The sequence below is a fragment of the Astatotilapia calliptera genome, chromosome 18 (assembly GCF_964374335.1).
Source record: "Astatotilapia calliptera chromosome 18, fAstCal68.1, whole genome shotgun sequence".
Lineage (NCBI taxonomy): Eukaryota > Metazoa > Chordata > Actinopteri > Cichliformes > Cichlidae > Astatotilapia > Astatotilapia calliptera.
In genome coordinates, this window is record NC_137439.1 from 12,877,225 (window position 1) to 12,900,306 (window position 23,082).

At 42.8% G+C, this 23,082-nt stretch overlaps 2 protein-coding genes across 26 annotated transcripts in view; both read left to right on the forward strand.

Moving 5' to 3' along the window:
- Positions 1-15,428, forward strand: part of LOC113009894 (receptor-type tyrosine-protein phosphatase F) — a 163,044-nt gene extending 147,616 nt beyond the window's left edge. For all 23 annotated transcript variants that reach the window (XM_026148492.2, XM_080293122.1, XM_080293119.1 and 20 more), the window contains 9 exons: positions 4,252-4,371; positions 5,060-5,214; positions 5,693-5,978; positions 7,252-7,430; positions 11,374-11,500; positions 12,430-12,555; positions 13,605-13,759; positions 13,866-14,001; positions 14,641-15,428. In XM_026148492.2, the coding sequence (XP_026004277.1) occupies positions 4,252-4,371; positions 5,060-5,214; positions 5,693-5,978; positions 7,252-7,430; positions 11,374-11,500; positions 12,430-12,555; positions 13,605-13,759; positions 13,866-14,001; positions 14,641-14,709 (1,353 nt within the window). In that variant the 3' untranslated portion in view covers positions 14,710-15,428. The remainder of the gene's footprint in view (positions 1-4,251; positions 4,372-5,059; positions 5,215-5,692; positions 5,979-7,251; positions 7,431-11,373; positions 11,501-12,429; positions 12,556-13,604; positions 13,760-13,865; positions 14,002-14,640) is intronic.
- A 3,411-nt stretch (positions 15,429-18,839) lies between these two features.
- Positions 18,840-21,127, forward strand: larp6b (La ribonucleoprotein 6, translational regulator b). Of its 3 annotated transcripts, none has more exons than XM_026148519.2 (4): positions 18,840-18,978; positions 19,642-19,713; positions 19,789-19,975; positions 20,090-21,127. In XM_026148519.2, the coding sequence occupies exons 2-4, from the start codon at positions 19,697-19,699 to the stop codon at positions 21,035-21,037; spliced, it is 1,152 nt and encodes a 383-aa protein (XP_026004304.1). In that variant the 5' UTR covers positions 18,840-18,978; positions 19,642-19,696; the 3' UTR covers positions 21,038-21,127. The 3 variants fall into 3 exon arrangements, with proteins under 3 accessions (XP_026004304.1, XP_026004305.1, XP_080149267.1); XM_026148520.2 differs by having other exon boundaries at positions 18,844-18,978; positions 19,624-19,713; XM_080293141.1 differs by lacking the exon at positions 18,840-18,978 and having other exon boundaries at positions 19,557-19,713.
- Positions 21,128-23,082: the final 1,955 nt, after the last annotated feature.

Genomic DNA, 23,082 nt, shown 5'->3' on the forward strand with positions numbered 1-23,082 from the left:
TGAGTGACAAATCAACAAACCAGTAGCTGTTATTGGTGCAGAGAGGAGAGCAAAACGAAGGACTCTTGTATAGAACTTAAAGCCACCGAGGCTGACAATGCTGCAAACAAACCCAACCATCAGCTGGCGTTTGGAAGTCAAAAAGTGGACAGAAATGGAGTTTTCTGATACACAAATGGCCTGTGTATATATATTTATGTAGCTTCACACTGAGGAACTTTACACCCAACAAAGCCTGAAGGCATATAGACACCCAGTCCTGCTTTAAAGCTGGATTTGTCAGCCTGATCAAAGTCACAAGGACTTCAAAGGATATTTTGCTTGTCTGCGGACAGTATCGCTTCATGTTGCTGCTCTTCTCCGCAGTCTTCGGCAATCTCTAAAAAACTTCTGCGTGAACTCTGTCTAAATATGTTTGTGAGGTAACAGCACAAACCTTCGTACCGTTTCCGATTTCCCCTCCTGTTGTTTGCTTGTCACTTACGATGAAGTTATCCTGGCAACTGTGCGTCTAACTTTGCAATCCTGCTATTGAACGGTCCCACGTGAAAGTGATGCATGTGCACTGCTTATATATTCAAATCTGATAATGCAAACTCTTTGATTATTTAAAAATTGTTCAATACTCGATTTCTGCGTATTTATTTTTGGCACTTCCTTATCAAGGTTCCATACATATAGTAATACCACGAAAGCCACAGCACTATAATGAAATTTCTGAAGTTGGAATGAAAAAGGATTGTCATCTAACAACAGTTGTGGGCTCCTAAAATAAATCTATGCTAATAAAAGAAGTGGAGAAAAAAAAGAGAAAGAGCACCAGACAACTTGAGATTCAAAATTGGACTGGGTTTATTTAATTACCATCACAAAATCATGCTCATGAATTCCTTGGAGGGGGAAGAAAATATCAGCATGGAGCCCTGCCAGTATGTGCTGTTTTATTAGTGTATGCATACAGTACCCTAATAAAAGACAGTCTCCAGATGAAGAACGGGAGAAGAGAAGAAGTATAAATAAGAGTTTGTTTCCAAAATCCCAGACTCAACTGTTTTGGGGGAGAAGATCATTACCTGAAGCTGAGTTCATCTATACTGATTCTTCGCAATTGTTTTGTCAAGCTTTAAATTACTTGCTATCCTTCACAACATATCATCTGTTTTAATTTTAAGCTATCAGTGCAATCAATCATTTAGGCAAATTGTGAGCACAATATGTCTTCTCAGAACAGAACTCATTTATTTGTTCCTCGGAGAATATATTCAGCTTGATTAGATGAGTTTTATTGCACATTCACTTGATGGGGAGGACATACTTGTATTCACAAACGCCTCTTGGTATATTTAGTGCGTCTGAGTGGCAATTTCAGAGCCCTGTGACAGATAAACAGGCTCTCCTTCTTTGAGCCCAGAGTGGTGGCTGTGCATATACATAAGGATATAAAGAACTGAAACACCACGACACGAGGAACCTAAAGAAAAATGAATAGGCCTCGGAGCCAATCCCCACCTCCTACACACATTTTGAAATCCGCTGGTTTGCCAACACCATGGAGAGAGACACAAAGAACCAAACCCGCCTTCAACCAGCTGGGGGTGGAAGTATTTTTCCAAATCATATCAGACTACATTGGATTTTTTTTATTTTTTTGTGTGTGACATCACAAGAGTGGTGGACGAAGCTTTAGGGGTGTAGTTTCATTTCCGAACCAGGAGGTGGTGTCTCGGTGCAGTGTTAGCCCCTCCAAAATCATTTTTACTTTGCATGAACCTTCCACAAACTTCTATTTTCAGTATAGCTTATAGCTTAACGCTCACAAAGAGCTGTGCAGTAATACTTTGTAAACATATTGTGATACACGTGGTGCATCCAAATCAAAGCAGTCTTTCTCTATACAGAAGATTAAACATTTAGTTTAATCATGATTAGCGGCATGTATGTGACAACTTTTAAATGGCTTTTTCCAAAACGGTATCAGACAGCCAACAGTCAGCTAAACTGATTAGATTCCCTAATTTAATTTTGGAATAATATTGAACACTTAGGCTCCAAACTGTATCAAACAAACAGTGTTTGCAGTGTGATAATGAAGAGAAATGCATTGATACATTTGCAAAATCATCCCAAAATAATGCCTGTGCTTCTAATTAGACACATGGATTTACTTCACTGTTTCAGGGAATTTTGTTTTTTAGGTCCACTCCTTTTATATAAATACACAATCTTTATTTGTCTGCGTCTCTCTCGCAAATGCACTCAGGCGCATATGGTGCGTGAGTCAACCTCCCACCACCCAGTTAGACTGACGTCTCATGCCAAACAGAGCAGCTGCTTGACAAATATAATGATGAGATCCGGCCGCAGGAAAAATTTCTGCTTCCTCTTGCATTACTAGTTAGTAAAACCCTAAAAGGTCAGGACTCGAAATGAGACCTGTGGTATTACTCGTGTGTGTGTGTGTGTGTGTGTGTGTGTATAGATAAGAGGTCTATGCCAGCTGCAAAAGGCCAGGCGACGACATGTGAGAAAGCAAGGTTCAAAGCAAAAGCAGATGATAGTGAAACCTGGAGCCTGTGTGTGTGTTCGTGTCCCTCTGTAGTGCTTTGTGTAGGAGAATATGCCACCCAACCTCAGGCAGCACAAAGATATTCATTACAGTGGTGACTGCTAATCCATATGTTTGTACGGCAAGCAGTTCCCCATCACTCAATTGAGTTTCTCCTGCGAGGTCTGCCTCTGCCTCTGAATGGAAACTGTCACCGGGGGAGGTGAAATGTGAGGGGGTGAATTTTAGTGCATTTTGTTTGTCAATTTTTACCAGCTTTCTGAGACAGCCAAAGTGCTTCCAAATGTCAGCTCTGTACTGCAGTATCAATATGATTAGCTCACCCGTGCCACATCTCTTCCTCTCATGTTATCCAAATCAATATCAGCAAGTTCTTGTCCCAGGATTCCTGACGTTAAAGCTGATTCTGTAGTTGTTGTTTCCGTGCCTGTAACTGACTGGGAAAAAGCCTTGAAAGGGTCATACTGAACATGAAGTGCTTCCAAAGACATTTTTAGACAGGCCAGGAACTAGAGGGGAAGACCACAGACTGTATATTAAAGAGAGAGGATATTATAAACATGTCTTAAATATCTTATGTTATCTCAAAAGAGCACATCACTCTGAGTGCAGACCCCTTGTTGTGAGTTTCCAGAAGTAGAATAGGAACCACTCCCAGTTTGAATTTCAGAGACAGACACCTTCTCTGTTTTTAGGATTGGGCTTCAGACTTTCTTTCTTGATCTTTAACCATCCCATGTTTATGCCCCTATAACCTTGGGATGAATGAACTACCTTCATGTTTCTGCCTGAGCGTTTCCCACTTGGGCAAGACCAGGCTGGCTATTCCGAGTGTTTAGGTATCAAGGTGATTCATCACCTTAACCATTAAACTTTGTTCAATAGTTGTTGAAGGCGATGAAAGCATTTCTAAATATCAAATGACTGATTATGTGATTGCATTTTTGTAAGTCCAGTTTTTGCCAAGTTACCTTCAGCAATTAAATTCATCAGTTTGGTCAGGAAAGGTTATTTCTGAGTGAAGAATAGCTGTGAAAAGAAACATTTTCTTTTTTATTCTAAAGTAGTGACAACTACACGTTGCTAAGCCACAAGGAGTAAAATGAAGGCCAGTCGTCATTTCAGAGATACACAAACACTCGGTGCTAGTGTTTGGAGAATCTTTAGTCTCATCCACAGCGAAGTTTGTGGATGAGACCAAAGATATGGAGCACATATGGAGCCAGGTGGCCGAACCTGCTGTCCATTCACGGCTGGCCAGAACAGGCTTTTAGACACATCTCCCTCCACAATGCAGCACCCGATCAGCACAAATGCGCCAAAAGCATACATGACAAAGGAGTGCGAACCACCCGACAATTAGCTAATTGAAAATGATCACAGGCTGGTAAAAGACAAAGTGGGCTTTTTATGCTCGATTGAAGCCCGCTTCAAATGTGGACACACATGAACGCTCATGCAAAAGCTTGCTTCTGCAGTGCTCTTTTTTTTTTTTCTGTAGCGGATACCCGAGCTGATGCAGAGTCTTCAGTTTTTAATTAGACAGTGGACAAAGCCTTTGATCTGACCTCTTTAATGTTCCCTCCTTGTTAATCAGTGTGATCCTACAAGCCTCTCACTAGCCTCGTGGTGCATACTCGCAGCAGTTCACTCCTGACAGCGTGCCCTCTCTTTTGCTTCGCCAGGTGAAGTGTGACCAGTATTGGCCATCGCGTGGAACAGAGACCTATGGGATGATCCAGGTCACCATGTTGGACACTGTAGAGTTGGCAACGTACAGCGTCCGTACTTTCGCCCTCTACAAGGTAGAGTAGCCTTTTTCATTTGCAGTCTAAATGCAATTCCTCATTTTTCTGCAGACAGTTAAAGGCTATTATACATGAATAATTTTTCCATTATTGTAATTGTTTTTGTAACTTCCAACATTCATCTCTTCTTCTTTTAAGAAGCACTTTTTTCTCTCAATTTGATTCGTATACTTCAGTGCAGTGATGATGTGACTAATGGTTTGTCCTTTATTTCTCCTCTTCCATTTCTTTTTTCCATCACTTGGTTATAATTTCTAACATTATTATAATTCCTAATTAAATGCAAGTCTCTGGCTGGAACAATTAATTGGTTTCAATCAGAAATGGTGACAATGCCAAGAAACCCCTTCAGAGAAACCGCTGGGGCTAAGTTCCAAAATTATACACGTTATCTACACCTACACTTGCAGCATGATCACAGGCCTAAAAGTAGAGCGCTCTATGTACTGCTATCAAAGTTATGCGTTAACTTGAGACCTTAAAATAGTTAATCACATGTGCTTTTCAGACTTTACTGCAGATTTTACGTGAACGATGAAGAATGATGAATCGCATGAAAAAAACAGCATGACCTTTACTTATTAAAGATGAAAATGTCTTACTTTAAAGGAGCCAGTTACACTTTACCATGCCAGGATCTCCCACTAGGCTTCCTGTTTTATTGACTAAACTGATTCACCCACAGAATGGCTCCAGTGAAAAGAGGGAGGTGAGACAGTTCCAGTTCATGGCCTGGCCAGACCACGGGGTGCCCGAGTATCCCACACCGATCCTGGCCTTCCTTCGGCGGGTAAAAGCCTGCAATCCTCCAGATGCAGGGCCCATGGTGGTCCACTGCAGGTGGGAACATGAAGAAACAAGCTGTGTTTTTAGTAGTGCATTAATCAAACAGAATAATAGATACATACTAAAAACTGAAATACCATTAAAATATATTTAATGGAAGTAACAACTTGTAACAACAGGAGTTATGAATCTGCTCTGTAAAGGACATCATTTGCAACAGAGATGATAAAATGTTGTTCTTGTGGACACTGATATTAATTTGCTGATGGTATTATTATAGAGTAATGATATATTAATTTGCCCCAGTAATTTGTTACTGTTAGCAGGTGTAAAACAACTAACCCCGGATGATAAGATGCTGAGTGTTCAGCTGTCAAGTGTAGAGAGAACATTAAAGAACCGGGAATCTTACTATACTCTACAGTCCTCCTGATTGCATGTTTGTTTTTTGTGTTAATGATGTCTTTCCACCGCATGATGATCGTCTGTACAAACAGGAAAACATATTAATTTTTCCGTTTCTCTCCATCAGTGCGGGCGTGGGCAGGACTGGCTGCTTCATTGTGATTGATGCCATGCTGGAGCGCATGAAGCACGAGAAATCTGTAGACATATACGGCCATGTGACGTGCATGCGTGCCCAGAGGAACTATATGGTCCAGACTGAGGACCAGTACATCTTTATTCATGAAGCCCTACTGGAGGCCGCTACCTGCGGCAACACCGAGGTGCCAGCCCGCAACCTTTACGCCCACATCCAGAAACTCACCCAGCCCGCACCTGGAGAGACGGTCACCGCTATGGAGCTGGAGTTCAAGGTGATTGACGCACACACATCAAATAAATTTCTTTCATAATTACATAAGCATATTTAACTGTAATCAAGAGTGTGTAAAATTCAATGGATTGCTGCACAGGAAGTGGTAATAAATAACAAAAGTTACAAAATAAAGTTACCATTCTCCTTGTTTTTCCTCACATTAACGAAACCTGTTTGCTCTGCTACTTTTATGGTGGAATCTTGTCAAAGGTGCAACCGATTGCAGCTGCAAAATCCGTGTCGGTGTCACAAATAATTAATTCACCCAATCGGCCACTGCACAAGTATTCTTTTTGGGGTTTTTTGTGTTTTTGAATCAGTGACATCAGCGCTGAGACATCACAGCCGTTTGCACGGCAGCATCACTGCATACAGACCAACACATGTTTCAGGGACAAATGTACAAGAACAAGCACACATAAACACCAACACGTGAGCACACATACACATGGAGAGTTACAAAATGACTGACACTCGCACATACACACAGCTGGTGCTCAAGGTCGCAGTCACACGCGCACACCTTCTGTCAATAGCCATTGACTGTGATGTTATTACGCACTCTCCTCCCAGCGCGGCTCTGCCATTAGCCCTCTTATGACCATGATCCATTCTGTTTGAAGTGATAATAGCATCTACACTCCTGCCAACAACAGAGAACGAAAGAGTGAGAGAATGATTGTGGCGTACGTGGGGGCCACAGCCTCCATGCCCACACAGTCCGGCCACATCGCACACGCACGTGCACAAATTCTCCTGGAGTACGATAACTGGGCATACACGCTCCTGTGCTGTCCATCTGTGCTCTGTCCACTGCCAGCACTGAGCATGTCACGCCTACAGTCCTTCAAGCAAGCTCTGGGACGCTATGGGAGACAGTCTACTGCAGACAGCAGATTTCTGAATCAGACCATCTCTAGTTAGGAGTAAACTTTTGAGTGGACCTGTTGTGCTTTTTCCTTAAAGTGGTTAATGCTCATAGTAAATGTGGCGAGTTGTGCTTCAGACTCCTGTAAACAGTTTTCTTTTTAACTCTTGGTACTCTGTAATGTCAAAGAGAGCAGATATCCCTATTATGATCATCTTAAACACATAATTCTGGCTGCGAGCAATGTAACCCTGCCCACCTGCTCTTTAAACCTTTTACTTGGTAGGGGTATCCAATCAAAAGAAACTATGGATAGAGAGGCATCCTTGTTTATTTACTTGACTGATTTTTTTTCTCCCTATCTCTTTCCCTGCCTGTTTTCTTCCCACCGTTTCTTAAACAGAGACTGGCCAACTCCAAAGCCCACACGTCACGCTTTATCAGCGCCAACTTGCCCTGCAACAAGTTCAAGAACCGCCTGGTGAACATCATGCCTTTCGAATCCACGCGTGTCTGCCTGCAGCCCATCCGAGGTGTCGAGGGCTCAGACTATATCAACGCCAGCTGCATCGATGGCTACAGGTCAGTGAAGGACTTCGTCTTCGAGATCTGAGCAGCTGTGAATTTAAATAGCTGATCTTGCGCTTGCTGTAAAAGGCGAGTGTGGCGTTATTGTGTTTTTCTGGCAACAAATCCAAACCAGCTAAGCACCACTCATCCACTAACTTCACTACAAATACTGCAGTGTCTTTGACTCACATTTCCAAGCCTGTTTGTTCCTACTGCAAAAGAAAATTGTATTAAAACAAAATGTAAGCCTTGTTTCAAACATTACTTTAAGGAAAACTTACAGGATTAAGTGGAGAATTTATGGAGTAATTTGTTCAGATACTGTTGGTATCCCCAAATACAAACAGCACCAAGTAATAGAAGAGTTTCCCACGCTGTCTTTGAAGTGTCCTTATGAGTGTTTCCCAAAATTCACCACCATCATCTGCACATCACCATCCCTGTTTATTGTCTGTAGACAGGCTGTGTGTAGGCTTTCACTGCTTGTTCATATTGCTAGTTTGGACAGCCCTGTATGGGTTAGGCATATTAGGGCCACTTAGAATATTGGGGTGTCACACGGTGTGCCACCAACCTTCTGTCTGTGTGTGTGAGAGGGGAGGGGGTGACGATGGGAAATCGTGAGGGACATACAGAGTGACACAATAGGAATGGCAGAAATTATATATGCTGGAATAAATAACAAGTTAATCAACTTATTGTAGGGTGTCTTCCTCTCTCTTGTGCCCCCCCTCGGCCCCCCTTGTTGGCGCCCCTGCCTGTATGTGGGATTGGCTCTAAATAAACTACAATTTGAATGCTAATCGTAATTAAGAGACATTTCAAAGGTTGATGTGTTTTTAACAGTTTTTAAACAAAAACAAATTATGTAATGCATTAAAAAAATGAACTGTATCAGGCTTCGGCAACAGATGCAAAACTAGTGCAATTAAGAAATTGTTGGTTTTGTTTCTGTCAGTGGATTCATAAACATTAAGAGAGTACAAAATAACACCAGGCAAACCATTTGTGGTTGTTTGAGGGTGTTCACATCTAATTTGTGGTAACAGTAAAAGGCTTTTAGACCCTTTTTATACACAGGGTCAGACTGAAGGCAGAAAATGAAGATGAATGCTGTACAGAGCTGGCAGAGCATCACCAGGGAAGTGTCTGCCAATGTTAATGAGTACTAGAACTCAGGCAGACATTGATAGAGCGGGACTTGCAAGCAAATATTAAATACAATAATTACTTTTTTGTTAACCTTTCTAGTTAGCCTCTGTCTCCTGACTTGGAAGTTTTCATTCATTCCTGTATGTAAACACTCTTTTGCAGCCATGCTCCAATTCAGTGTCCTGGAGTCCCGGCTTAAAACAGCAAAGCAATGCATCGCTATGCTGATACTTTTCTGACTATACTGCATGTAGCAGGCCTGCAGCCTTCTTTCTCTTTTTTTTGGCATCACTGATTGTTACAGGTGTAAAGAATACCATAGGAAGGCACAATGGAGTGGATAAAACGTATGGGAGGGGATTGGAAGATGAGGCAGCAGTGGGCAGTTTCAGCTGTAAGAATTACTCCCGGCTATGTCAATGTGACTTTCATTCAGTAAGCCACTGCTGCCTTTATATTGAGGCTTCTGCTGCTGTCCCCGTGAGCTCTGTGAGTCCAAATTGCTTCCTAGAGGAAGGAAGATGAAAAGGTGCCTCTCTGTTTTATATCTATACAAGCATGGGCAGAGATGGCTCCTCTATGGTGGAAGTAAAGCGGATAGAGTCAGGTAGCATGAAATGTCATTTAGTCCATATGGGGGCTGTGACCGAGACAACACCTCAACTCCCACCTCCCAAATCCCCCTCCCCCACCCCCATCTTCAGTCCTGTTATTAATGAGAAGGTGCTCCACAGAGGCAGACCCTCCATTGTTGCTGTGTAAATGGCATAATTGCAGCAAGAGAGTATCGTAATGAAGTGCGATTTCTAAAACCCTCCCTGCCTTTTTCTTCTCTCTCTTCTATTTTCCCCGCCCGTCTCTGTCTTTTTCCTTCTTTATTTTTACCCCTTTCTATCTGTGTCTCTCTCTGCTCTCCTCCCTAATCTGTCTCCTTTGCACTTTTTCCCCCCTCTCCCTGTCTCTCTCTATCTCCTCCCACCCTTTTCTCCCACTCGCCATCTTAATTTTTCCATCCAAACACCATGGCAGAGACAGACATCCGGGTGGGGACCTGTTGTGTGCACCAGCGGCACTGTGTAATTAAGCTGCTTTTAAACGTGGGCATAAATAAAAACTAAACAGGGGCCTCCAGTGCCCTTCACCCCAGCGCCTTCAAGAAAAGCCAATAATATGCTAAGCTAATGAGAGGCGAGCCATTGATTCCAGCTATGCTATCAGGGGCGCAAGCCCTGGATATGCTCCGATGCGGGCTGGAGTTTTAGCATTGTAATGAGGTTGAAATGAAACACTATGTCCTGAAGCACTGCAGTCATGTGGGATGATGCAGAGAGTGCTTTGTGCTGTTTGGCTGTGCACTCATTGGGACACTGCAGCGAAGTTGTTATTGTGTGATACACTTTGAATTGTTTTTGTTTTGGTTAGGGGCCATTTTATGGGAGGGTTAGAGGGGTCCACCCTATCAATTTCAATTTTAGTATTCATCCCCTGCTTAGCTCTGCTTTTTCTTTGCTTCCCTTTCTTCCTCTGCTGCTCTCAAATCCCCCTTTCCTGCTTTCTCATTTTCTTCCTTTTCCTCTCCCCCTGCCTCCTCTCTTCTGTTCTCTTCCCTCCACCCTCCTCGTCCTCGGCAGCGAGTCCTACATTGCACTCTGATGACCAGCTGGAGAGAGCAGCGTTCGCTCTTTCATCTCATCTCAACATCCTCTCAGTACTTTGCACATCTCTGCTGTATAGTTTGCGCTTTCTTCCCCCCGTTTTCATCTTTTTAATTTGATTCCTCACTCTTTTCGCCTCCCCCTCTCTGTATGTCATCTCTTCTCCCCCAATCTGTTGTTTCTGTGTTTGTGTGAGCGAGGCCCAGAGTACATTCTAATCTCCCAGTTCCACATTAGCGCTTTGCCTGCAGCACCTTCATTAGCTGTTCAGCCATGGCTCAGCGTGCGTGTGTCTGCATGTGAATATACTTGCAGAACTTTTGCACCCAAAAATGCCTACACCTGAATGCCAGTTTGCATGTGTTGCAAACATGTGAGAGTGTGTGCGCACATGCATTCTTCTGCTTGGGTTTGTGTGTTGGATTACTCAGAGACTGCTCTCTGTTGATCGGCGCTCTGCTGCCATCTGCTGTTTGACAAAACAAACTGCTCAGCTGGACCAAAGTCACGTAGGACACCAGCACAGCTCTGGCACCTCAGTGGATGAGCTCATCTCTCGTTTTGTGAGCATATCAAGTGCTGCCTCTCTCTCTCTCTAAGTCTGTGTTTCAAAGAGGAAAGAGGGGGTCAGAGGATCTACAGGCTTGGATTACTCAAGAATGAGGATAGCTGCCATCAATTATTTACCATGTACAGTAAATATGCAGGAAATGTCTTGTTGACATTGTCACACTTTCAGCATATACAAAGCCTGCAAACAGGATCTGAAATACCCAGCTAAACAGCTTCAAGCTGCTTTTGTTTACCTTTACTAAATATCACATTGTGTATATACTGTAAATGTGTATATACTGTAAATGTCATGCAAATGTGTTGGGTTTTTGTTTTTCTGCCCTTTAAGTTTTATTTCAATAAGTTCATGTCTGAGTATTCAAGGACTTTGTAAGACGTAATTTTCTGGAAGCACAGTGGGAATAATTCCTTTGCTAACCACTCTGCAGCCACAGCTCTTCTTTAATCATTTAATCCTTTCTGGTTATTGCTTTGGGATGTGCTTCTTAATGCCAGTTGTAAAAGCACCATAAAATTTATAATTATTATGTGTGATCTTTACTTTTCGCCTCCTCTGTGTGAATTTGCATCTTCAGACAGCAGAAAGCCTACCTGGCCACCCAGGGCCCGCTGGCTGAAACCACTGAAGACTTCTGGAGGATGCTGTGGGAGCACAACTCCACCATTGTTGTCATGCTCACCAAGCTACGAGAGATGGGACGGGTAAGACGCGAGCGCAGACTAAAAATGAGATGACAGTGTCTATACGTGGGCTAGTTTCTTCTTTCAAGGGTTGAACTCCAAATTGTCTAACGCCGTCACTACTTTTGAGACTTAGATTTTAGTTTTAGGATGCGCATCCTCTCTCTGAATTATATGCCTGCGAAGTATAGACTGTAAAGCTGCACTCGGGGAACACTTAGCGTAACACAAAGGCTGGATACGGGGGCAAACCGCAAGTCAGGCTCCATCATGGCATACCGCTCGTTAGCCGCCCCCTCAAAGAGGTACTGTTAGACTGTTTTGGAGGTTTTTTTGTTTCTTAACCTTTAAACAGTGCGAAGTTGGTTCTTTTCAGTTGTAATGACAAGTTAAAATAACCAAGTGTTGGCTCCAAATTTTAAGGGTACAGCATAAAAATCATATTGTCTAAACTTCACTTTCAGCGAAATGGCAAATAAATCTCTCAGATCATCAGTCACATTCCTTACAGGGAAAGAAATGGGACACTCATCTTGGCAGCAATTTGATTAAATCCATAATATCTTACTGTGAGCTGTTCTGTGATTATGCAGGTGATTCTGACAGCACTCAACTGCATTTTACAGCTTTTATCACCCTCTCAGCCGTAATCACAGCTGATGAAAAAAGCTCTCATGCAAATCATCGCTGTAGTTAAGAACACAAACAAATTATGTAAATATTTTGCCACCTAAGATGAATCAGGTAATATTTCAGAACCACAGATTAGTCTATCAGGATTTTCTTTTGTAAGCAGAGCCGTTCTCATGACTCCAAATGATTAATGACGTACAGTAACCCGTCCTAAAAACATACCAATAACAAATCGGAGCAGTCATTTTTCCCCTAATGGAGAAAGGTTGTTTAAATTTAAGAGCTGAAAGTTTCTTCCTTCTCTTTTTCTCTTGTAGGAGAAGTGTCATCAGTACTGGCCAGCAGAGCGGTCAGCCAGGTACCAGTACTTTGTGGTGGATCCGATGGCTGAGTACAACATGCCTCAGTACATCCTCAGAGAGTTCAAAGTCACAGATGCCAGGGTGAGTTCACTCTGTGTGTGTGAAACGCTGCATATGTGCCCACGTGTGTGTGTGGACTCGAATATGTCTACGTACATGTCTTCAAGGCAGTGGAGGTGGGGAGGTTCATTGGCATTTTCCACAAATACAGCCGTCCAACCAAAAATCCATCTTAATTTTAGGTTTTCATCCAAACGCTGACATTCACGCTAAGTGTTAAGAATTATACCGACTGTAATTTCAAGGTAGAGATGATCAGAACGCGCTCTGTGTTATTTTTCCTGACAGGCTGACATCAAGTGAATGCGCCATCAAACATTTTCACCCGGATTTAGCATCAGCGTGCTTGTGCTATGAATCGTACGCGTTTTTTGTGCTTCTAGATGTGAGCGTGTGTTGTATGTGCGCGTGCACGCCGGTGCATGTGTGTTTCACGATCGCTGTGAAAATACATGAAAAGCATAGCCTTCAATCCCTGAGGGCCAGTACTGCAACTCCCTGTGATGCAGTAGTTTCAATGAGCTATAAATATACTTTACTGTCATCTGAAGGCTCCCAGCACAGCAACACTCTAATCCCACATCCACTCTTTCTTTTATATGGGTGTGTGTGTGTGTGTATAAATATATGTTCCTCTCTGCAGTTTGCAGACCTGAATATTTGTCTATATGTATGTTTTCGCTTTGTGGGCCACATTTTATGGTCCCTTCTGCAATCCTGTATAAACAAAGGTTGAACAAATTATATGTTTAGAAATGCGCTCATTTACTCCGCATAATTCTGACACTATGCTGCCACAAATCTGTCACTGTGATCCAGGTGGTCAGCTTTATTCATACTGCGTCTGAGGTAGATATTTGATGATCAGACGGCTGCAGTGACAGCCAACAGGATACTCATAAACCTCAACATGAAACCCTCTGCTGGGTTGTTGTTTATTTTTCCCCCCTTTTGAGTTCAAAGCACAGCGAGATCTGTGAAGCGCACACTCCAGAGTACAGCAGAGAGCTATCGGGTCTCTCTTTTAAATGAAACTTCTCTCTGAAGCTCCATATCTGCTCCCCCCTCAGGATGGCCAGTCCAGAACAATCCGCCAGTTCCAGTTCACCGACTGGCCAGAGCAAGGAGTGCCAAAAACTGGAGAAGGCTTCATAGATTTCATTGGACAAGTGCACAAAACCAAGGAGCAGTTTGGACAGGACGGACCAATCACTGTACACTGCAGGTGAGGAGAACGACTGTGCTTTGGACTCTGCTCCCACCACGACTTAAATTTCAGAATATTTAGAGAGCAGGTGTAGTAATACTGTCTGTGTGTGTGTGTTTGCTAGTGCCGGGGTGGGCAGGACCGGAGTCTTCATCACCCTCAGCATCGTGCTAGAGAGGATGAGGTACGAAGGTGTGGTTGACCTCTTCCAGACAGTAAAGACGCTTCGCACCCAGCGGCCCGCCATGGTGCAGACAGAGGTAAGGGCGATGTACTGATCAGGCGATTGTTCCCGCAGTGACAGGACGGCGTTTGAAAGTCAGCGTTGTATATTTCTCTGATTTAAACTCTGTGCAGTCTGAAGTGTCCCTTTTCATTTTGGTGCCATAAAAGCAAAGACTTACTGACAAATCCTTCCTTAATCAAAAAAAAAAAGGTTGTTGGGAGGAGGGGAGGGGGGTAAGAAATCCCACAGCAAATTCAACTAATGCTATCAAAGCAGCCCTGCGTCAGATTCTCTTCAAGTGAAGAAATCGTAAATACGTTACATAACAAAGGATATTAGAGGGAAAAAGACATGATGTGAATTCAAATGAGTTCATAAACCTTTTAAGGTTTATGATATAAAAATGTCTTTTTAAGCTATAAAAAGAAAAGGAAAAACATTGTAGCGCCTCTAGTGTAAATACTGAAAAGTACTACAGCTAGTTTTGAGAAAACCTCTGGCCTGCTTTTTAAAGCTTTGTTTACAAGAAACCTTAATAAATGCAGATTACAAGAAATGCTGCTTTAAACCAAGTTAATGAATATTTTGTTGGCTGGACGAGACCAGTCATTATATTTAACAGCAGGAAGTTCGATGACAACTTTCTCACCGTCTTCTTCCTTCTTCTCCACAGGACCAGTACCAGCTGTGCTACAGGGCAGCACTGGAGTACCTGGGGAGCTTTGACCACTATGCAACGTAACCACTCCCACCGAGCACCTTCCCCGGTCAGACCTCTCAGGAGTGTGCCAAGTGTCCCATCTCAGCCGCCATCCAATCACTTGATCCCCCCCAGTCCCCGCCCCCACCCCGCTACAAACCCTGTCCCCTCGCAGCTACCGGAGGGGCGGAGAAAGGGATGAGCTTGCTGACCCGTTGACGGTTTTTATCCATCACAGAGATACACGCCGAGTTAACCAACCACCTGAGATTTTTTTGCTTTAAAATAATAAAACATTACAGTGACTATTGACAACTATGACAACTCTTGTACAGACCCGACGGTGCAGACTGGCAGCTCGTCTCTCTGCTCCGTCGAAGCCAATCCTCCCTGATTGTCAAAGGCTACTGGTAGCACAAAGAGAGCATTTTCATTTTTTTGTTGTTGTTGTTTTTATTGTGTTTTTATGATTCATTTTGTCAAACGTTATTGTTTAATATACATTTTTTGGGGGTTGTTTTTAATAATCGTTTTAATATCATGCATTTCTTCTGTCTTAAACTGCCCAGCAGCCTCGGGTATGCATTATTTTCATAATCATTTATAGGGTACTTTAGCAGAGGGGACATGTGTTTTTAACATGTTCCTAGGTACTAATACAGGAGGACCACTGTTCTCTGAGCTGCTCTCAGATGTTTTTTTGTCACATCACATTGTTGTTTTTATCATTTTATGTGTCATAAACGTTGTTTTTGGTCTTACTCAGTTCAATAGCTCAAATTTTGCCTTTTCACTTGCCGTTTCAAGTGTACGGAAAAAAAAATCAACTGAGAAAATTGATTTCAGAGCACAGACTTGCTGTAGTTGTCTTGTAAACGTGGTAGCTAGCTAAAAACACAAGTGAAATATCTAACAAGAGACTAAATCAGAGTTGTACAGAAATGGAAAGCACATTATTTGTACGGTTTTTGGGTTGTTGTTTTTTTTTTTCTTCTTTTTTCCTGTTTTGTTTTGGGGGTTTTTTCATCAGAAGCCTATGGCATTGAGGCCTTCATACTCCACTGAGGAGAACTTACCTGAGGAAAGACAGACTTTTATACCCAAAGGGTAGGCGACAGAATATAAACTTCCGCTCTCTGAACATAGATGCTCTTCAAGTCCCTCCCATCTCCTCACTCACCATTAACCTCGGTTTGCTGGAGTGGAACCACGCAGACCAGACGGGAGCGGAAGTGGTTCATATGGGCTGAGGAGCAGAGCCATCAGCGTTGGTACCTGTACAGAATCAACCATTCCTACCAGAGGGAAAAAGACTCAGCCCTTTGGACTGATATTATTTTATACAGAAATAGAACTATAAATATATAATTATGATTGATTATATATATGTACAATTACACATAGATATATACACAGCTTCAAAAGTATATTGTTAAAAAGGATAAATTCTGCTGATCTACCTAGAGACACCGCAGAGAGCCTGCTGTCCTAGCGTGTGTATTAATGGAAACACCCGTTGTATCTACTGTACTACCATAGTAACTTTGACAGCCGGTTGTTCGCCCGAATGAGGAAAAACAGCACAAAACCCCCCCACGCACACCCCGACCCCATCGAATGGACGACTCCTCACTCGCCACGGGCATCGCACCGCTCAAGCACACAGCTTCTCCCACACAAACTGCAGGAGGGGAGCTTCAGATCCACAAAGATCCTAAGTGTGGTGGTGGTGGGAGGAATGGGAGGGAGTGGGGTGGGGGGACTTGAAAACGCTGGCAAAAAAAACAAATGTTCATTTTTACCTTGTGAATGCTTAGTGCTGTAGGGGTTCGATCTGTTGTACACAGTCTGTTTTCTATTTGTTGATAAAGAACTGGAATTTCAAAAGAAACTGTTGATGATAAAAAAAAAAAACCATTGATGTTAATAAAGTTACATAATTGGGTTTTTGTACAAAGACTGGCCTGTGATCCTTTGTTTCTTACTAAAAGTGAAAAGTTTACATCTTACAAGATGCTCTTTACCTCGCGCTCAAAGAGACACCTGTGACCGTGCCTGCTTATCGCCCACTGAGCATGTGGTCGCTCACAACTGTTTTGTGATGCATGGCTGCTATAGTTGCAGTTAATTGAGTTTCCTTTGTGTTGAGGTATTTCTAAAAGTGTGTTTGTGGAGTGGTGGGGAGAGTCTCTGACTTGTGAAAGATGCCAGCCCCTTAGTACTTTTTAGATTTTAATCTCCCCCCACCCCTTTGGAAAGAAAAGTTTTCTTAATTTCTTAATCAGCTTCTGATTATACCTTTGTACACCGTCTAAGGCAAAATAAGCACAACTCAAGGCTTCCACAAGTGTTTAAATATGTGGTTCATTTCACATTAGAGAACGCTTGATTTGTTTTTCTTTGCTTTGAAGCAGAGGAGGGTGCTGGATTGAAGTGGGCGGGGCTGTGACATCCTTGCTTCTGTTGCTGTAGAGTGAACTCCACCCGTATAAAAGCACATGAGCTCAAATTCAGACTTTTCATTTATACGTATAATGTCTCATCTTCCTCCTGTAAAATGTATTTTTTTATGTATGTATATTTGGCTTTACATTTCAATGTGCCACATTTCACTGACTTTAACAGCTGCAGTGAGGTGCGAATGACAAAGTGATCATTATTAAGTGTCCAAAGCCCATTTTAGTGATGACTAGTGAATAAATGTTATATAAGAGTAGTCATTCAGTGTTTAGCAAATTTTCACATTAACTGTGTATTGTTCGTCTGATTTGTAGCATAAACTGTTTATAAAAGTAGGACATGACCAGTAACTCCCTGAGAAGCCTCAACTCTAGCGTTTTAGCCATGACCACTAGTAACCCTGTTTAGCACCTTGGTTCACTCACAGACTGAAGCTGGTTATTAGTGCCAAATAATGGAAAATACTAGTACTTTACTCATAGAAACTTGAGAAACTTCTTGGACGTGCTGTTAGTAAAATGAACTACATAGCGCAGGCCATGTTGTTTTAATTCCATGAAAACGGACCAACGCCTCAAACACATTTCACTGTCAAATTAGCAGAGGAGAGGGCTAGCACACAGCTACAGTCTCTGTTGGCATAAATATAAAAACTTTCAATCTTTAAAAAAGTGTAAACGTGAGTTTTTAAGGAGAAGACACACTGTTAGGTTTTTGACACTGTCCCCTTACAGCAACAAGGTCCTGGGTTTGAATCCAGCCCAGAGCCTTTCTCCCTGTGTCCGTATGACCTTCCTTGGGGGTACTCCAGCTTCCTCCCATATTCCAAACACATGCATGTGGTTAGGTTACTTTGTGGTTCTAAACTTCCCATAGTTGTGTGTGTGTGTGTGTGAATAGTTGTCTATCTCTCTGTATTAACCCTGCGACAGACTGGTGACCTGTCCAGGGTGTACCCTGCATCTCACCCCTTGACAGCTGGGATGGGCTCCAGCACCCCTGCAACCCTGAATCGGATAAGCAGAAGAAAATGGAAAAACATGTTGAAATTAAAACTACTTCTGCTCAGAAGTTTGACATCCCAGCACGACAGTCAAGAGGGTTTGATTTCCCCGGGGGCTCTTGGAGGGAGCCTCAGGAGGCCAGTGGAGGAACTGCTGTTTACTGCTGGTTTGGAGTGCTCTGTTCAAATGGATCGTCACATTTTTCTATCGGCCTGTTTCTGTCCACCTGTCTGATTGGGAATGATCAGCAATTGTTTACTTGTGCTTCAGTGTGGTAAAACCCTCTATTTATTCTGTCTAGAGCTCTGCATTTACCCTTTCCACCTTTACAAGTATTGTTTTCCTTCGTAGTGGAGGAAAAAACGAGTATCCATGTCACGAACAGGTCCTTCTGTTTGCAATCAGAGGTGCAACACATCTGAGTGTCAGTGATGATTCAAGATCACATTGATTCATCAGTGCCTGAAAGCTCAATTTGCTGCATACCTTGGAGGGATACAGGAAATGAGTCACTGAGGGAGTGATTTTTTTTTTTACCCAAGACCTAATAACAGTTTGGTGGTTGTTTGCTCCTGTTGTCATGGAAATGCTGCTGTCACTCGTATTTGAATAATGATGAGTTTTGATGAAGCGGTTGTTGAAGTTTCGAATTTTTACACAGTGCAGACAATTTCAAGCTAACACTTTGTAATCTTAACACACGTGTGTATATCCAGTTTATATCCATGTCAGCGGATGTGCTCGGAACACCCCGACATCTCCTTTTCCCCTCCTCACTAGAAGCCCACACGGACTGCTAAATCACCACCTGCTGATGCCTCATAACAATAAGACGGGGGGCCGGGGGGTGAGTGGAGCTGAAGAACAGCCTGCAAAGGGTTTTATATTTATAATTAATCAAGTTTGTTGACTAAAACATGGAAATAAACCATCTCGTGCGAGTGATGGATCTGTTGTTGCTTTCAGCGTGTAGTAGCAGGCCCACGCTAAAAAGGATGAATGAGCTTAAGACAAAAGCACACGAGCATGGATTTAAAGGATCATTTTTGTTGCTGTTTGTAATGTGCTGCTGTATCTGTTTTGTTTTTTGAAAGTCAGACGGCATCATAATTTTCCTTTTGATTTGATTGTGCGCTTTTAACTGCTTTAAATTCACATCTCTAATGATTTAAGTGCTGATAGTAATACTGATTAACTGCTGGTTTTTCTGTTGTGCACAGTGGCCCTTAATTGTAGCCCTGGTAATATTTTGTATAGCAACAAACAGTTTGTCCTCATGATGGGTTTTTTTGTTTCATTTTGGGATTTCGTTTTGTTTGAGTTTTTTTGCTCTCTTTGTTTTTAAATGTGCTGTTGTTGCTGGTGGAAGTTAATTTTGTAATGTGGAATTTCAGCTATAGCATTTTACAAAATGTTGTTTTTGGATTCCTTAGAAACCAACTGAGGCTGTTGTGCTCATATGAACAGTTGCTTGATTCTGTGTTAATTACAGCTGCCTTTCATTTCCAAGGAAATAGCAAAGACAACAGTTTATTGCTCTGCTATCACAATCCTTACGACACACCATGAGCGATCTGATTAGGTAAGGAAATCTAAAACTTACAAAATGAAATGTTTCTCTTGAAGTTGCTTGCTGATTATGAATCGTTTGTCACAGATTTGATCAACTGCGCTTCCAAAGTGAAGATGACTGTGAAGGTGAGGTGCTGTGTTTGAAGATCAAAACCCATTTGGAGGAGCTCTTCTCTGACAGCCACCTGGCAGAGGACGGCTTCCTGCTCAAACATGTGCAGAAGAACAAGCAGGGTTTCGTCAGTCTCAAGCTTCTCACTTCTTTGAAAAAGGTACAAAACACAAAAAACATTTGGTGCTTTCTGTGGTGTTTACATTCCAGCAGTTTGAATGAAAACAATCCAGTAAAATACGAACAAAGCTGAGGTTGCCCGTGTTTCCCACAGATAAGGACCCTGACCAAAAACTGGTACATGACTCTGGTGGGAGCATTGTACTCAGACCTTCTGGAGGTGAATGATGAGTCCACCAAAGTGAGGCGCATAGAGCCGCTTCCCAAATGGCTGATGTGTTCCCCCACCAGCAAGCACCTCCTCGCTTGGAACTTTTCCGAGGAGCAAAGCAGTGACGACGGTGCAGCCCGAGGCCCGGAGCCCGCTGCGCTCTCAGAGAATGTGCTCCAAAAGTTCAGCATTTACGGCAGAGTTACTTCACTCCAGATTCTGCCACCTGGAAGGGAGCTTCCCGCAGATATGCAGTGCTACGGGAAACGTCACAAGGAGCTTGGCCAGCACTTATGTGCGGTGATCAAGTTTGACAGTTTGGAGACCGTTCGTAAGGCCTACAGTGCCCTGAAAGCAGAAGAGGAGAAGTCTAACGGGAAAGGCATGTGTGTTGTACCTATGGGATTCCAGTCAATGCATCATTTCACTGAGGACGAATCCCCAGAAGAAGCAAGCCAAATCCTTCCCGAGGAGGAAAATCCACCTGAAATCCCAGAGAACTTAGTCCAGCAGGAGAATTCTTCACCCACTGCGTTTTTTGATGAACCTCCAGACACACATCAGCCAAACGCGTCCACGGATAACCCTGCACCGCTGAATGTTGACCCGATTTCCAGCAGCTGCAATGGCCAGTCCTTCCCTGGTTGGAATCATAGTGACAGTAGGATGACGTGGAACTCTGGAGACTGCGATAAAGAAATTTCCCAGAGCCCGTGGGTGCTCAAGCGTAAACTAGCGGCCCTTGAATTGAACCGCAAAGAGACCGGGCACCCGAACGCACCCAGCTCGATTCAGAGGGTAATACGTCAGCCCTTTGGCCCTGATGGCACCAGTGGTTTTCAGCTCAGAGTGAGGCACCGGGAACAGCTCGACCTCCCTCGGAAAAAGTGACATTAACAGATTTATTTAAAAAAATGTTTGAATTAAAAGCTGAGAAGCAAAAATATTTGCTTTGCAATAAACAGCACACGCTCTTTAAATGTTTGCATCTTGATTGTTAAGACCTTGTTCATTCGGGGGGGGGGGGGGGGGGTGTAGTTATAAACCACTGACAAATGGGGGCAGCATTTAGCCACGTTCACACTTGTTCACACACACTGCAAACGCAGCATGTACATTGAAATCAGTACATTTCAGGGTCTTTACCTTACAATACAAAGCACCTTGAATCCTTGTTATTGTGATTAGGTGCTATATAAATAAAACTAAATTGAATTGAATACATTTTAGCAGGAAGTTTAAATTTTTAACCCAAACTCAGGATTTTAAGAGCTGGAATGAAAGTGTCTCAGAGTCTGTGCACACCTCTTTTGAAACCTGAGTGGCCTCTGCACCTCTGGGGCCTCAGCCTGTCTGCTCACAACTGCAAATTGTATTGTATATTTGTTCTCTGGCAGGGATGGATTTACCTTTTTACCGCTTTCCTTAGACAGAAGGCTTGTCTTTCAACATGAAACACTCATAAAAGGCCCTCATTGTCTGAGTGCATCGTTTTCTGTTTAGATTTTGGTTCTCTAAAAAGCAGTTTTCCACTCGCCGAGATGACATTTGGCGAAAGGTTACTTGTCCAATCATCAAACCACGTCTTGTGCAAGACGTGCGTAGTAGCAACATTTGTGCCTTATTTCCAGCCTTTCTAATGACACCTCAACTGGAATGGTCTGTTTATAGTGTTACTGATTGAGGGCTTCCTTAAAATCTTGCCCAAAACTAAACAAAATGTGTTTCTTCACTTATCCACGCCTAGTGGAAAAGATTCAATCACAACGTGTATGGAATTCTATCATATTGAAATTGGAAACATGCTATGTTGCCCCCCCACCTCGAGTATTCTCATGTGTCAGACTGTCTTCGTGACTAATGTAATCGTAACTTTTTGAGCGAGACGTTTTCGTGTATACAGATCAAGCCTTTCACTCGTACAGTATCTGGCTTGATTTAGCAATTAACAGCTGTTGGGTTTATGCTGCAGCTGAGGCAGGTCTATGAAAACTTTACACATCTGTGAACAATATGTACAGAGTAGGCATGTTTCTGTCCGATGTTAGGAAATGTCTGTGTGCAGATAGCTCCTTTTTGAGGCTGGAAAAGCACAATATTCCCTGCTAGGTGGAAGTCATTATGTCTTTACATAGGCTGTTCAGGCCAGTTATTGAGATGTCTGTTAAATAAGTTAGTGTAATAATAATATTTTGCACCTGCCGACTGTAATGAAAAGAGGTTTTCTTTTTTCCATTCTTCATTTGTTCTGTTGCTTTTCTCCAAGTTGCTGAGGGTTGTGTTAAAATGCGTTGCCTGAACTTTTGGGCTAAAAGAAATATCTACCCCTTCAGGTCACTGTGATAACAACCTTAGAATAATATCTGTTGATACACAAACGACACAAAGCTTTGGGCAAAGATTCCTTTGGTTTGTCCCACGCAACGATGAAGGAATTTTAAGTCTTAGAAATTTCACACTTGGCCACATCTCCACCCCTCTTGTGGAGCTTTGATTTGTGTATAATTTGGCCTGAGGAAATCTGAATGACTCATGTTGTGAGAATGAGATATTTGTTAGCAAATAATTAGTTTCCTGTTGGTGTGCTGGCTTTATTACTGTGCTGCTTTATTTCCAGAAACGATTCTGGATCATACATCCTGTTTACCTGTAGGTTAATGCAACCCGCTCCACGACAGCACCTGTGAGGCTTCGCGTATCCCCCTCAGTTGTCTCCCGACTGATCGCCGTTTGTTTATACATCGCTGACCCCACACACCTGAAGCATTTCCCCCTGTGGCTAGGGTATTTATTTAGATTACAGTGTGGAGCGCCTGATACCTTCCAAAAACACAACCATCTGCTCCTCATTTGCCACTCAAGGCTAAAATACTGTATTGGAGGGGATGTGGATGTGATCCTGAACAACAACATCAATGGGTTTATCTCCAGCCAGC

What these genes read in the sequence shown, in the direction of transcription:
- larp6b (XM_026148519.2), top strand. An exon ending in TTCTCACTTCTTTGAAAAAG is followed by an intron (nt 19,976 to 20,089) that starts GTACAAAACACA and finishes TGTTTCCCACAG; the next exon opens with ATAAGGACCCTGACCAAAAA.